Here is a 14,218-nt window from a genome sequence, read left to right on the forward strand (position 1 = left end):
ATGGATAGAGCTTCTGGAGGAGTGGGCTTTGTTATCAGGGACCAGTACGGTAGGTTGATTGCAGCTGGTGGTCGGAGCACGCCAGGATTGACGGTTGTTGGGGCAGAGCTACGAGCTGCCTGGGAGGGTATCCGATACGCGAGGTGTGTGCTGGGGGCCGACAGACTATGCATTGAGGGAGACTCTGCTACTGTGATTGACTGGATACGGGGAGTGGATAAATATGGTGATGGTCATCCCTTGATTCGGGATACACGCAGACTAGTTCAGGAGTTATTAGCTGTCCGGATTGGTCATGTATATCGTGAGGTGAACCGAGCTGCAGACTGGGTCGCCTCATATGTTGCTCGTCATTCCGGGGAGGTCATCTGGACCAGCCTGGCAGCCGTTCCCTATTTGCTGCACTGTCTTTTGTCTTCTGATCTGGCAGGATGTACTCAATCTTGAATTATTGGTTATGAAATGCCGTTTTGACCAAAAAAAAAAAAAAATCGAGCTGAGGTGGAGAAGGAAACCACCTCGTTCGCTCTACCCAAGAGCAAATCCCAGTGCTCTTGGTTCCATCAAGCTATTCCAAGCAGGACAAAGTAGGTGCGAAAGGTATGGTCGAAAGCTACGCACCCTTGAGGCAAAAACAAATGGTGTCCGCCTGGTTGAAGTGACATCAACGTAAAATCTTGTTCCACAAAAAAGATATTGTGAAAGATGGCGACACTCACCCACTACGGAGTCTTAACATATGGTTTCCCAGGCCTTGAGAAAGTTATGATGCAATCATTGACTATTACTCGGTTACAATCCTCTTACGACTCAGACTCAGTTAAACTATAAAAATAGAATGAGCAATTGAAATACGTATCAGAAACATTTTGAGAATTTGGAAGAAAATTTTACTTTATTTTCATATGTTGAGAAATGAGGCACATTATTATTTTTCCCAAAGAACACCATCTAGACCATTTGAGCTCTATTTTAGATGAATGCCTACATTGATGCATAAATTTGGCGATGGATGAGCATAATACTATTTGATGCGTGTTTATGTACTTAGATTTATTTGTAAGGGAAAAAGGTAAAACTGTTTAACAAAATCTAAAATAAATTGTTTGTGGGAGAAAAATAATTAAATGTGGCCCATTTTTGTAATTTGAATAATCGAGAACATTTCTCTTACAAAATTCTTGTATCTGTGTTTAATTTTTTTTTCTCCTCTAATTATCTAGTCTTGATCAGCTAGTGTGAGGTAGCTGGAATGAGACCTAACTCCAAAGCTAGATATATTAGACATTTATGTCCCTTTTTTTATCTACTGTCATTATTAGATCTAATGCGTTAGTGTGAGATTGCTAAACTCGGCACAACTCTTGGTGGAGCTCCACTGTCAACCAAATAGGTTGGGGATGTATCGTTTGCACAAGAGGAGGATTCATCTTTCTTCACACGAATCTATTGTTGGATTGCGCAATAGTTACTACAAGATTTATATAGACGGATGAATGAAGGAGCTCGATATAGAATATGATCCAATAGTTGATGTTGCCAAAGCAGAATGATGATTCTTTCATGTTAAAGATACGGCCCAAACCACGACAAAATAGTATGAGTTAATACACCGACCATCAATTTGCATCCAACCATTGAGAAAGCTAAAATTGCAGGCATCAAGCCACCTAATTAACTTGTTTCATTGGTGCTTCCGATAATATAACGCACAATACTACTCCCCTGCTATGATTCGGATCGAACTCCTATGTGATGCAAAACTTACATCGTCAGATGCTTTGAGAATTGAGAATATCCTTGACAGAAGAAAACTTTAAGGGAGTGATGTTGTGGTGAAACTCTTTGCCATGTCCTAAGCAATGGCAGTCAGATGCCATTTGTCGGCTTCAAAACGTGATTCCAGTGTGGGGTATCAAACACTTAAAAAAAGGTGGCAACATGCATTGCTGATCTGTTCGTCAAGATTCGATGCTTCTCGCTGCTCCAATCATGATCGGATCAAATAAATTTTTAACAAAAGTTGGTGATTATAAATTCTAAGTTGCCAGCGCTGGTGTCCAGTGGAACATATCATAACTAGGTTGGAAATCTTCCAGAGAAATCCGATGCTTTTCGAGTGTAACTTTCAAGAGCTAGGAAAGTTTGTAACTGAGACAATCCCTTGGACTATATGTGCAAACTAGATGAGACCCCAATCCTCATGACATTGCTGTAGTTTGATCCAAATAGACTTGCAAACGGATTTAATGTTCGCTAAAGGGTGCACATCATATGATTGTGAGATCAAATAAGAATATACATACTATTACCAGCTGCATATGGCCAACACCGAATACCTGTGCAGCATCAGTTTTATGCTTTCCAGTTTAGATTGGATATCACAAGGCACTAAATTTATATAGTTTCTTGAGCTATAGCGAAAGGTTTGGCGGGTCATTTTCAAAAAGGAAATATCATTTCTTTTCCTTCTTAAACCATATATTTAACGAGAAATTATACCCTATACTGCTTACACTATATAACCATACATATATCCAATCTTAGTTGTTCGTTCCTACGGATCTCATTTATCAAGCGCTCATTTTGGTGCACCGCTATAGAAATGAGCACTATGATTATGATCTGCATATCTGACCATCCACACAATGTAGGATATAATTTCTTTAATTAAACTTGCTGACAAATCGTGCACTATATGACCATGCATAAACCCAATCGTAGTTGTTCGTTCCTATAGATCATCTCATCTATCAAGTGTTCATTTTGGTGCCTCGCTATAGAAATGAGCACTATGATTATGATCAGCATATCTAACCATTTTGGTGTTCATTTATCAAGTGCTCATTTTGGTGCACAATGTAGGATATAATTTCTCCAATTAAACTTGCTGACAAATCGTGCACTATATGACCATGCATACTCCCAATTGTAGTTGTTTGTTCCTATAAATCTCATTTATCAAGCGCCCATCTTGGTGCACCACTATAAGAATGAGCACATGATTATGATCTGGATATCCGACCATGCATACAATGTAGAATATAATTTCTTCAAGTAAACTTGCTGACAAACGAACATGTCGGAGATTCAAATCCACACATGACAGGTTTCCTTATCTTGTAATATGATAGAATTGATATAACTTAAAAGTTCCGATACCATACAAGAGAGATGGTTGGATATATGTATCTAGCAAACTAGTATTTGTGAATCAAGTGCGCATCAGTAGCCTCCATTCATCTCTGTCTATACTTATGTAGCTTTATAAGTTCCCAATTTCAACTAATCTTTTCTTTCTCTAAGACATAACAAAATAAACCTGCTAAATAAACTATATTTTTAATTGTATAATTTATATAATAACATGAGAATCCTAACTATTCAGGCTCCTCTCTGGCAAATAATCCATGCCCTAGCAATAATTTGTGACGGAGACAACTCTAGCTGCAAATTAACACTGATTTGATAGGTTGTAGGCACAATAAGTTCCAAAGGAGCATCAATGATTGTTGACATTACTCCACGTCATCCTATCATGGAAACAGCCTCATCTACCAACCCCCCATGTGAAGCCCCTCTCTCCCAACCATCCTTTTCCCACCGTTCCGTTCCTCCCCCCTTACGCTGCACCGCTGTCACACCATAAACTGCCCTCATCGCGATCCATCTGCATCCATCCATCCATCCCACGACGCGTCTTTTCCCCCCAACGGACGCAAAAGCGAAAAGAGAGAGAAGAAAAAGTCACCTTTCCCCTTCGGCAGAATAACACGTGGTAACGGCACATCAAGTCGGCATCATCGAGAAAGCAGCACTTCCATCGACCATCGAGCGAAAGATACATATTTACTAAACATTTATTAACTAATAATTAATCTCAGCATCAAACAAATTCCCCCACTTTATTTCCCTCGCCCACTAGCTTGTTCTTTCCTATAATTATTATTACAACAAAATTCCACATAATATCACAAAAATTACAGAGAAATAAAAAAAAACGGAGATGGAGAACTGCAACCGGAGATCGGAAAGGATAATCCATCCGTAGTGCTGCCGCCGCCGCCGCTGCTTCTTGGAGCAAGGAGAGAGGCATTCTGGGAACGATAAGGAGCCCGTTTTGGGAACACCCAGAAAATTCCCCAGCCCTTCTTGAGCTCGGATCTAAGAGCGAAGAGCTCACTAGAAGAAGAGAAGGAGGAGGAGGAGGAGGGGGATGGTGGAAAGAGGCTTCAAGCTGAGAGACCCCGAGTGGTATTTGTTTGGAGGAGGGTTATAATAATAAAACGGGAAGTAGGGCAAGAAGGGGTTCGGCGGCGGCGGGGCCGGGTAATATCTGTTGGGCGGCGGAGGGTAGTAGTAGGCGCCCCCGCCGCCGCTCCCGCCGCCGCCACTATTGGATGGAGGAGGCGGGGATGAGTAGACGTCTGGCGGGGGAGGGGAGTAGTAGGAGATCGCTCCTGGATTCGACGGCGGCGGAGGGCATTCGGCGGTGGAGGACGGGGGCGGCGGCGGAGGGGAGGCGGCGGGCTGGCAGGGGTTGTCGCAGGAGGAGCACATTGTGCAAGAGACGTCGTCTTTGATTACGGGCTTCGCCGACGCGATCGGCGGCGACGAGAGGGCGAGGAGCAGGAGGAGCGCGAGGGGAAACGAGGCGGCGAGGCGGTTCGCCATCAACGGGAACGGCACTCGCGTCCCTTTCTCCGAGAGAGAGAGAATGATGGAGATTGGAGAGTGGTGCCCGCACCCCGAGCCCATTATAAGGTGGGATCTTTTTACCTTTACCGACGGTTCCTCTTGTAACTTTCGGCAACGGAGGGAGAGCAAAAGGGAGTATGATGGGAACGCGCGGAAGGAGGAGCGTCGGCGTGGAGTGGACGCAACTCGCACGTGTAGGTACGTGGGGCGGGCGGACCGACACGTGCTTACGAAGAAACAGAGTGCCGTCGCCTTTTTGGACTTGCTCCACGTCTATCGAAGTGGGGAAAAATAAAACAGGACAGAGTTGCCGCCAATAGTATCGAAGAGATCGGAACATGTGATGGAACGGAGGGTGTGTTATTTTATGTTGGAGCGTGGAATAGATGGGTGTGATCAGAGAAGGTGTACGGGATGTATGGCTGTGATTCGGTGGGGTAGAGAGAGGACGGGATTGGGCGGCGGAGGGTGGTGCGAGGAAATGGATCACGCGGAGCCATTAGGTTGTGGTGCGGTCACGTGAATTAGGATTCAGCCTCGGGAGGAAATCGGGCTTCGGGAGGAGTTAGGATTCAGCCTCGAGCAAGAATTTTGAAAGAAATGTCGTTACCTCCGGGGGCCCAAAGCCTGAAGATCGTTTGAACCTGACCACCACCATGGTTTGGGCTTGGAATGGAGATTGATGTGAAGGAACCGGAGGCCCAGCCAGAGAACCCTCAATTCTTCTCTTCGCATTCTCCCAGATAGAAAAGGTAGATCTCTGATGACTAATGATCCTACTCCAGTAACTCCAGGAGAGCTGAACCACGAAGCTACCTTGGGAGAAAAGGAGAGAAGAATAGCTCATCCCATCTGGGGGAAGCAAGGACCGCTGTACGCCGAACTAGGTCCCTACTTTAATAGGGTTGTGAAATCGAAAGGCTCGTCCGGAGGCGAGTCAATTGACGGATGAGGAAGTGGAGAAACTACGTCCCTACTTTAGTTGGGTTGTGAAATTTTCTGAGGAGTTGAATGAAGCGAGGGAGGAAATGGTGGCATGCCTCGATTGGCAGAACACTGGAGTTTTTGATTTACTTCCTTCACGAGCGATGGAAGCTTGCTGGTGAATTTGAGGTCTTACCCGTCGGAGCAGATCGCTCTGTGTTCAAATTTCTCTCAGAGGAGGATGTGATTAAAGTGACCATCAGGGACCACGGTGGTGGGAGGCTAGGTTCTCTCCCTGGAACCTTGAAAGCCCAACTTTCATGCTTCTAAAATAGTAAAAACCCAATTTCTCGAGCTGCAATATGGATGCACCTAGAAGCGCTACGGGAGGAGTTTTGGAGGCGTGACAAGGTACTTGAAATTGCTTCAATGGAGAGAAGCCGCCCTCGGACATGCATAATAGAGAATGGAGTATGTTTAGATTTGTGCTAACTAAAGATTAATAGGAGTGTTTTCGAGATATATGCAAATGGATGGATGACAAAGGATAGAGAGTACTTTTGAGAGCTGCATAGACGGATGGATGATAGAGAATGAAGGATGGATGAACTATGGATGGTAGAGAAAAAAAGTACTTTGAGATCTATGTAGGCGGACCGCGGACGTATAACAGATGGAGTGCTCAGAGATCTATATAGGCTTAACAGAGGATGAAATGCTTTGAAATGTGTGCAGCGAAGAGATGACGAGCATGAAGTACTTTGAAATCTATTCATATGAACGGATGACATAAGATGGAGTGCTTTGAAATCTGTGCGGATGGATGGATGACGAAAAATATAGCATTTTGAGATCTATACACGTAGATGGATAATAGAGAATAAAACGCATTGAGACCTATGTAGGTAGATGGATGGATGATATATGATGTAGTACTTTAAGATCCGTATAGGTGGATAGATAATAGAGGGCGAAGCATTTTGAGATTTGTATAGGTCGATGAATGATAGGGGAAGTATTGCTTTGAGATTTGTGCGGGCCGATGGATTGCCAAATGATGGATTGCTTTGAGATCTATGCAAGCATATGGATGATAAAAAATGAAACACTTTGAAATCCATGTAGGCAGATGGATGATAATGGATGGAGTGATTTGAGATCTATGTAGGTAGATGGACAAGAGAGAATGAAGTGCTTTGAGTTATTTGCAGATAAATGGATGATTGAGGATGAAGCACTTTTAAGATCTGTGTATGTGGATGAATGATATAAGATAGAATATTATAAGATCTTTGCACCCGATGGATGACAGAGAATAGAGCACTTTAAGATTTGTACAGATTAAGAGATGACAAACAAAATGCTTTATGATTTGTGTAAATAGATGAATGATATAGGATAGAGTACTCTAAAATCTCGATAAATTGATAGATGACAGAGGATGGAATGTTTGGAGATCTATGCATGTGGATGAATGATGGAGGATGGGGTGCTTTATAATCCGTGCATGTGGATGAATTATAAAGAACAGAGATTACGTGAAAACTATGATCCAACCTCCCTGAGTCAGCAATATTTTGATATTTTTTCTCACTTTATTAATGTTGTTAGGATCCAGATCGACGGTTGGGCCACGTTGCAATGAAAATAAAATTTTTGTAGCTAATTAGAAAATTTAAATCTTTTCCGGTCTAAGTATAACTAGCTTAAATTTGATAGAATGCTGTAGTAATTTTTTATAAAGGGATGGATGGCAAAAGCTTTATTTATTTATTTATTTTTTTTGTTAAAACAGATATTTCATACAATATTAATATGAATATATCTAATAAAATTAGAAAATAAATGTTGGCAGAGTTTTCAAAGCAGGTCTCCCCTTCGGCCCATGTGGGGCTCCGAAATGGCTGGCTGCGCTATATTCTTTTCTCCCGTTCAAAATTGAGCGACGCAGTTCATTTAGTGGTTGAAATACGTGATGGGACTCACCATCACCGAATAGATACGATAGAAACAAAAAACCTTGGATTCCGACCGTAACATTTGGGCCGGTCGGAATTTTCTCTCTGAGTGAACGACAAATCATCAAACTCGCGGTTGGTAATGGCCGGCAGCAGTCCGGAGTTTGGCTGCTCTCAAGTGTGTGTTTCGTTAAAACCGCAGGTTGTTTTGGCGGATCAGGCAAGTGATCCAACAAGTTAGCAGATCATACTAAAAGACTAGGATAATCAAATCAACACCAGTTGTTTATTTATGAGACAAACCTGAATGGATTTGAACTCCATTGGCTGTTTGAGACTTTCTTTATTTTTATTGTATTATTTTTGTATTGAAAAGATTAAGCATAACAAAAAAAAAATGTTCAAAATATTCATTTACAGAGAAATAAATTGGGGATATATTAATTTAATATGAGAGGGGATCTAGCGTTACGAAGGTGCACAACTATGCAAGACTCATGGCGAATACTCTGGAGCTTTGAATTGGTACAGCTTAATTCACTACTATCAGCAAAAACAGGTGGTCACAGGCTACATCACATCCTTTCACATTAGTGTGGCTAAAGTTGAGGTCTGGAACAGCCATTCTTGCGTGTATTTATTGCCTACGACAATGACCTAACCATATTTAATACCCAAAAACAAAAGAAGAGGAGAAGTTGAGCACATGATTTTAGATGAACCTATCAAATTTTAAAGGTCATGATGTGTATATATCTAGAAGTACACAGCTATTTTAGAGACCAGTGAAAAAATATAGTAGAGTGAGCCATGTGCAGGGGGAATGCCAAATGCACGAGTGATAGAATACTAAGAGATACTAGCGTCCGTTGACCTTCTAGAGATGCTTCTTTGCTGGCTGAATTCATCATTATACTTTACATAGCATCTATTTGTGGAACATGATCCATGACATTGTTAGTTTAAACTCTAATTGTTAGGAATTCAGGTCATGCAAGTCCAATTTCTAAATGTATGTTTAGTATATTCAGGCTTAAGCTTACTGATGAACAACTCAATAACACAAATCTATAAAATGAAATTAACTATATACAATATACATGGCAGGTACTGCAATCCAAACTGATCCAATTATATCAATTTGCCAATATAATGACATTCTGATTTGGCATTAATTCGGTACAGAGTTGGCACTTTTACTCCTTGTTAGGTTGTCAATGGGCCCAATCAGCCTAATTGGGTGGCATGCCTGTTTTTTGTTTTTGCATCCTTCCTTCTTTAATAAAAAATTTCCAGCTTAAGAATAAGATCATGGGGACCAGCTCAGTCCTAAGATTGGGTCTGCATGTAACATTTGTCTCAAAATGAACCTGGCCAAAGTTGGGCTGTGTCTAGCTGACCAATCAATCAAAACATAAACCATGGGCCGTTACCAAAAAACAATCAAAGAAAAACATAAACCATGGGCATGGTGTGAGGATCTCAGCCAAGCCAACTTGTTTGAGTGACCACAATGCATGGCATATAACATCAGGTTGTTGGAACAAAAGATCTAAAACATTACTAATAGCTTCAATTCTTCAGTCTTTCAATGCAAAGCTTACGGACTTTGAAGCGAGATTCAAAATTTCTGTGAGATGCATGCCACATTCATTGCACATAAAATAAGTTGTCAAGTTCTGGCATCCAACCCAATTCCCTATGAACGCATCTTTGTTGCCACATGAAAGGTGTGTGATATATTGCCTCTTGTATCAAAACACCAGCATAGATTAGATTTTGAGCTCATTTGATTCGCGGAAAAAGAAAGAAGAGATAGTGCAGTTAACAAAAAAGTAAAGGGATGCTTCTTATTTGGTTGGAGTTTTTGAAGGAGAGAGACGAAAAAGTTGTATTCCCATAGAAATATGATTCCCACGTTTTATGGAAAAGTCTTTTCTATGAGAAATATAGAAAAGTTACTTTTCCGTGAGCTGGAAATCAAAACATTTTTATTTTTTCCCAAAAGGTCCTTCAGCTATCCTTATTTGATCCAAAGCATTAAAGACTTAATTTTTATTAAAGATATAATAGGAATTATTCATAATTTTCTAAGAAAAGTGGATGGCCAAATAAACATAAGCACTCTGGAAATCTGTCACATTTTCATTGTCAACCAAACATGCCAAAAGTATTTTTTCAGGCATTCTCTTTCTAAAAATTATATTCTTATGAGAAAAAATGCTTACCGTGAACCAATTTCATGTCCTTAGGCAGGAAAGGATTTTTTTTTGTTGTTATTGTTGTTGTTGACGAAGAGAGAGTTAAAGCCACCCATCCTTTATTCAAAAAAAATAAAAACTATTTATACAAATTTATAAAAAAAATATAAACGAGCAATTAATTTGTTTTATAAAAGATAGTGTTCTTTAAGTAGACTTGTTAAATTATTTAATAAATTAAATAATTTCATAAGCCACAAGAAAAATCGTATAGAATTTGCTGCTCGTTCTACCCATGCATGCTCCACCCCATGTGTGCGATACGTAATCCTTTTGGTACATGGCCTTGGCTCTTGCCTGAACTCTCTAACAATTTTATCAAATATTATTTATGAACGGCCCAGATTTTATCATAAAGGATCACTTCCTCTCCACCCCCACCAACCTCTATATCTGGGACACCAGCCCAACAAAAGATGCCAAATTTAATGCGTGCGTCCAAACTCCATCCCACGCGAAGCCACCACCCGTAGTCCCACTCCCCAAGTCCCCATTCCCTACCCCACAACCCAGCAAGCAGATCAACGGTCCTGATCGAACATTGCTCTAACCGTTGTCCCATAAATGCCGGTGAGTGGATCCCTGATCCCCCGATAAGTAGCCTTCTATCTCTCTCCTCCCACCGATCCCCAGATTGAAACCCCCCCCCCCCCCCCCATTTCGATAGATCTCGGAGGTCGAGAAGAGAAAAGCAGAAGGAAAGAAGGGCGAAAGCGAGCGACATGGAGGCGTACAACAGGGGTTTGAAGGGGTACTGGAAGCGGAGGGCGTACCAGAGGCTTGACGGCGGCGGGAGGAGGCGGAGCCGGGCGGAGCTGAACGGCGGGAGGCGGCGGCGGTTCTGGCGGATCCGGGTCGTGCCGAGGCTGAGGTTCCTCGCGCGGGTGGCGTCTCCGAAGCGGTTCCTCGCGCGGATCAGGGACGCCTACGTGCGGATGATGCTGTCGTTCGCCTCCTCCGGGGCGATCGCTAACGGGTACACCGGGTATGGTGGCGCCGCCGTGACTGGGTTCGGTCGGCCGCAGCTCAAGGAGTACGATGAGAAGATGATTGTCGAGATCTATAAGTCGCTGGTGGCGCAGGGCCCGCTTATGGCCGCCAACGCCGTCGGTGGCGGCGGAGGGGACGCCGGGCGGACGCTCCAGGCTGCCCGGCGGTAACTAGAGGCTCTTCTGTTAGATTTCCTCTCCCACTTTTAACGAGAATAAGCTTCCCTTTTTTTGTTTTTCAGTGTTTTTGCCAAAGCTGTATTTAAATAAAATCTAATCCCTTAGCTTGGTGTTTGTTTGTTTACGAACTCGCCGACGATAAATTACGTGGCTGGTGTTTGGTCCCTGGAGGTGATCGGATCCATTTCTTTTACCTTATCTAATTCAACAACCACTGTGGGAACCCGGTCCTTGTACCAAACGATACTCAGATGGATCTCATGGTCCATCGAGCGAGACAGCTGGACCACGGTTGGACGACCACGGAATCTACTGTAGCAAAGAAATAAATAAAAAAAAAGGAAAGAGTCTACCGGCGGAAATCTTGGATGGATGATCAGCGGGCGCGGTTCTTACGTCCCTGCATGGCGGATGAGTTCGGATTCATCGCCGGAATCCAAGCGTGTATGCTGGAACCACGGTGGTTGCCTAGTAATTCTTAGAAATTGAGGTAGGTGACCTTGATGTAAACCTTAATGGTTTTAATCTATTAATCAACTTATGAAAATATAGATTATGTTGATATGACTGTCTTTGTATTTCTTTAAAAAATTTATGTACTTTACTTTTAATGGTTTATTTAATATTAGATTTAGAATCTCGGTACGAGCACCTTCGTTATTTATTAAATGGAACAATTTTTGAACCTCTTATTCCATACTTCTTGATTATGAAAACTTGTGCAGATTATCTTTTGGGTTTCATGGTATTGTGACGTTCCCGTGATAGCATGGCCATATTATGTGATCCGGAATGTGACAACAGTATAATTAGCGAGTACGTATGAGTGGTTAGATGGAAAAAGGAGTTATTCCATACTTTATGATTATGAACATTTGTGCATATTATCTTTTGGGTTTTATGGTATTGTGATGGTTCCCATGATAGCATGGCCATATTATGTGATATGGAATGTGACCGCGGTATAACTAGCAAGTACGTATGAGTGGTTAGATGGAAATAGGAGTTATTCCATACTTTATGATTATGAACATTTGTGCATATTATCTTTTGGGTTCCATGGTATTGTGATGGTTTATGTGATAGCATGGCCATATTATGTGATACGGAACGTGACAACGGTATAATTAGCGAGTACGTACGAGTGATTAGATGAGTTATTAAAGATTTTGTAGCTGTGTTGAGCTGTTCTGAATCTTTTTTGATACGGTGGTCTGGTTGGAGAACCGAGATGGATTAGAAAGGGGATTAAGAGCTCTTATTTTTTTTGTTCGAGTCATATTTCTTCATTCATGATAATTAATAAGATATGATATAGACTTCATTTACACGACGCGTTAATATTTTTGTCCGAAGTGACGAAATGTCGTAGGGGGTCTCTATTTGACCGAGGTGGGATCTCACCGACTTCATACGTTCTTACGTGTAGGAAGATGATTGGAGGAGCTTGTGGGTCCTGAGGACAGTAGAGGGAGACGACCATCGATGTCATCACCCTGGCCCGCCCCGGGGCACCGGGGAAGATGCGAGAAGGGGCCGGTGGGGCATGCGAGGGGCATGGGTCTCACGTGACAAGCACGTGTGTCAGAATCAGAGGGACATTGGCGTCATTCACTGAACCGTAGGGGACCACCGTATTTGTCCGGCTTCGCGTCACGGGCCCCACGTGGCTCCGCGGGTCCGGTGCACTGTCCCTGTTGGCATGTCGTCTGATGAACGGTGTCACGATGACGAAGGGCTCTTTCAAGCTGTACCGCGACCACGTGGCTGAGTTGCACGGTCCCTGCTCTTAAAGTCCATCGCACGTCCAGTACCAAGATATTGATGTCTCCTCTAGAAGGTTTGCCAACTGACCTGGGTTTAAGTGCAATCTTTATTGCGGCCTGCAAAATTAGATTAAAATTCCTCCACAATTTATGAATTAGACTATTCATTTAAATATGGTTGTTCGATCAGATATTTTTCAGCTAAACTTTTGAGGAAAGAAAGGAAAAAAAAAACTCCATAAATCTATTTTTCATCCTGCGAACTAAATTTTAGAATTTGAATGGGGCATTTAGAAAAGTGAGCTTGATAGGCCAACAAATCTAATTTCTGTAAGTTTTACAATCAAATCGCATAAAACCATCAAAGCAGGTCCTTGCTCTTCGAATATTTGGAAATATTTGTGATCGACTAGTCTCTTTGCATGGTTTACTATCTAAAAGTCTTTTATATTAAAAAATAAACAAAGATGAAAATATCTTGGGTCATGACCCAACTTACCATTCTACCATATACCCATCTAGGTTTATTTTAATGGTCAAAAATTAGTATGAGTTAGACCAGATCAAAACCTGATCCTCATTGCTAGAGTAGCTACACAATCTAAAATACTACTATCACGGTCCGAACTCATCACCCGGATCCGGAATGCGACACGGCCGGCATATCCTTAAGAGAGAGCCCTAGAAAATTTGCTAAGCCTAAAAAATTTAATATAACCTTAATATCTATGAACAATAATGTTCTTTATTCATAACGAACAATAATGATTTAATTAATCTACAACTCTTCTCCACTGTTTTTTTTTCTCGACTTTAAATCTTCGGTCATCTCTCCTCACTGTAAACACGTCGGTATGTCATGTAAGTCACACATCGACAGACACACTAGTTTCCTATATTAGTCAGTCATGTCAGAAGATCCATGAATCTAACATATCAATTAGCTACGTTAGTATTGCCAAATAAATTAGTTTTGATGAGGTCAAGGAAGATCGGCCTCCGACCCGCACGTGCAGCGCAACCGGGGGATCTGCCGTCCTCCGACCTCGTCCCCACCGGTCTAAACAGCGGAAGCGACTGCTTCTCCTCAAAGATATTGTCCGGGATTTCATAGTCTCTTCCCAACGCACGGTTTTGCTCCGCAAAAAGCGCCTCTGAAAAAAAGGGGTAGCCCCCTTCCATTTAAGAAATGAATCTCTCCGCTATTTAGTCGATGTAGGACTAAGTCCAGGCCCCTTTATTCCCACAACATAGCCCCCTCAGTGGGGAGATCTGTGCCGGAGTCAAGGGGACCTACATGGGCTACCAGTGATGAGGTCAAGGGAGATCGGCCTACGACCCGCGCGTCCAGCGCTACGGGAGGATCTGCCGGTCTTCGACCTCGCCCCCACCGGTCTAAACAGCGAAAGCGACTGCTTCTCCTCAGAGGTATTATCCGCTTT

General features: G+C 42.4%; 3 protein-coding genes across 3 annotated transcripts; 2 read left to right on the forward strand and 1 right to left on the reverse strand.

The window, feature by feature from the left end:
* On the forward strand, positions 1-447 carry LOC120110057. The gene has a single exon (XM_039124004.1). The coding sequence runs from the start codon at positions 1-3 to the stop codon at positions 445-447; it is 447 nt and encodes a 148-aa protein (XP_038979932.1).
* A 3,390-nt stretch (positions 448-3,837) lies between these two features.
* LOC120110192 (leucine-rich repeat extensin-like protein 6) lies at positions 3,838-4,957 on the reverse strand. Its single transcript, XM_039124506.1, has one exon. It carries the CDS (start codon positions 4,756-4,758, stop codon positions 4,183-4,185), a length of 576 nt encoding a protein of 191 aa, XP_038980434.1. The 5' UTR covers positions 4,759-4,957; the 3' UTR covers positions 3,838-4,182.
* Positions 4,958-10,472: 5,515 nt separating this feature from the next.
* On the forward strand, positions 10,473-13,030 carry LOC120110193. The gene is made up of 2 exons (XM_039124507.1): positions 10,473-11,500; positions 12,440-13,030. Exon 1 carries the CDS (start codon positions 10,564-10,566, stop codon positions 10,999-11,001), a length of 438 nt encoding a protein of 145 aa, XP_038980435.1. The 5' UTR covers positions 10,473-10,563; the 3' UTR covers positions 11,002-11,500; positions 12,440-13,030.
* Positions 13,031-14,218: the final 1,188 nt, after the last annotated feature.

The sequence above is a fragment of the Phoenix dactylifera genome, chromosome 3, assembly GCF_009389715.1.
Source record: "Phoenix dactylifera cultivar Barhee BC4 chromosome 3, palm_55x_up_171113_PBpolish2nd_filt_p, whole genome shotgun sequence".
Classification (NCBI taxonomy): Eukaryota; Viridiplantae; Streptophyta; class Magnoliopsida; order Arecales; family Arecaceae; genus Phoenix; species Phoenix dactylifera.

Bases quoted from the DNA above. Each gene is read 5' to 3' on its own strand.
- LOC120110193 (XM_039124507.1), top strand. From the start codon at position 10,564: ATGGAGGCGTACAACAGGGGTTTGAAGGGGTACTGGAAGCGGAGGGCG.
- LOC120110057 (XM_039124004.1), top strand. From the start codon at position 1: ATGGATAGAGCTTCTGGAGGAGTGGGCTTTGTTATCAGGGACCAGTAC.
- LOC120110192 (XM_039124506.1), bottom strand. From the start codon at position 4,758: ATGGGCTCGGGGTGCGGGCACCACTCTCCAATCTCCATCATTCTCTCT.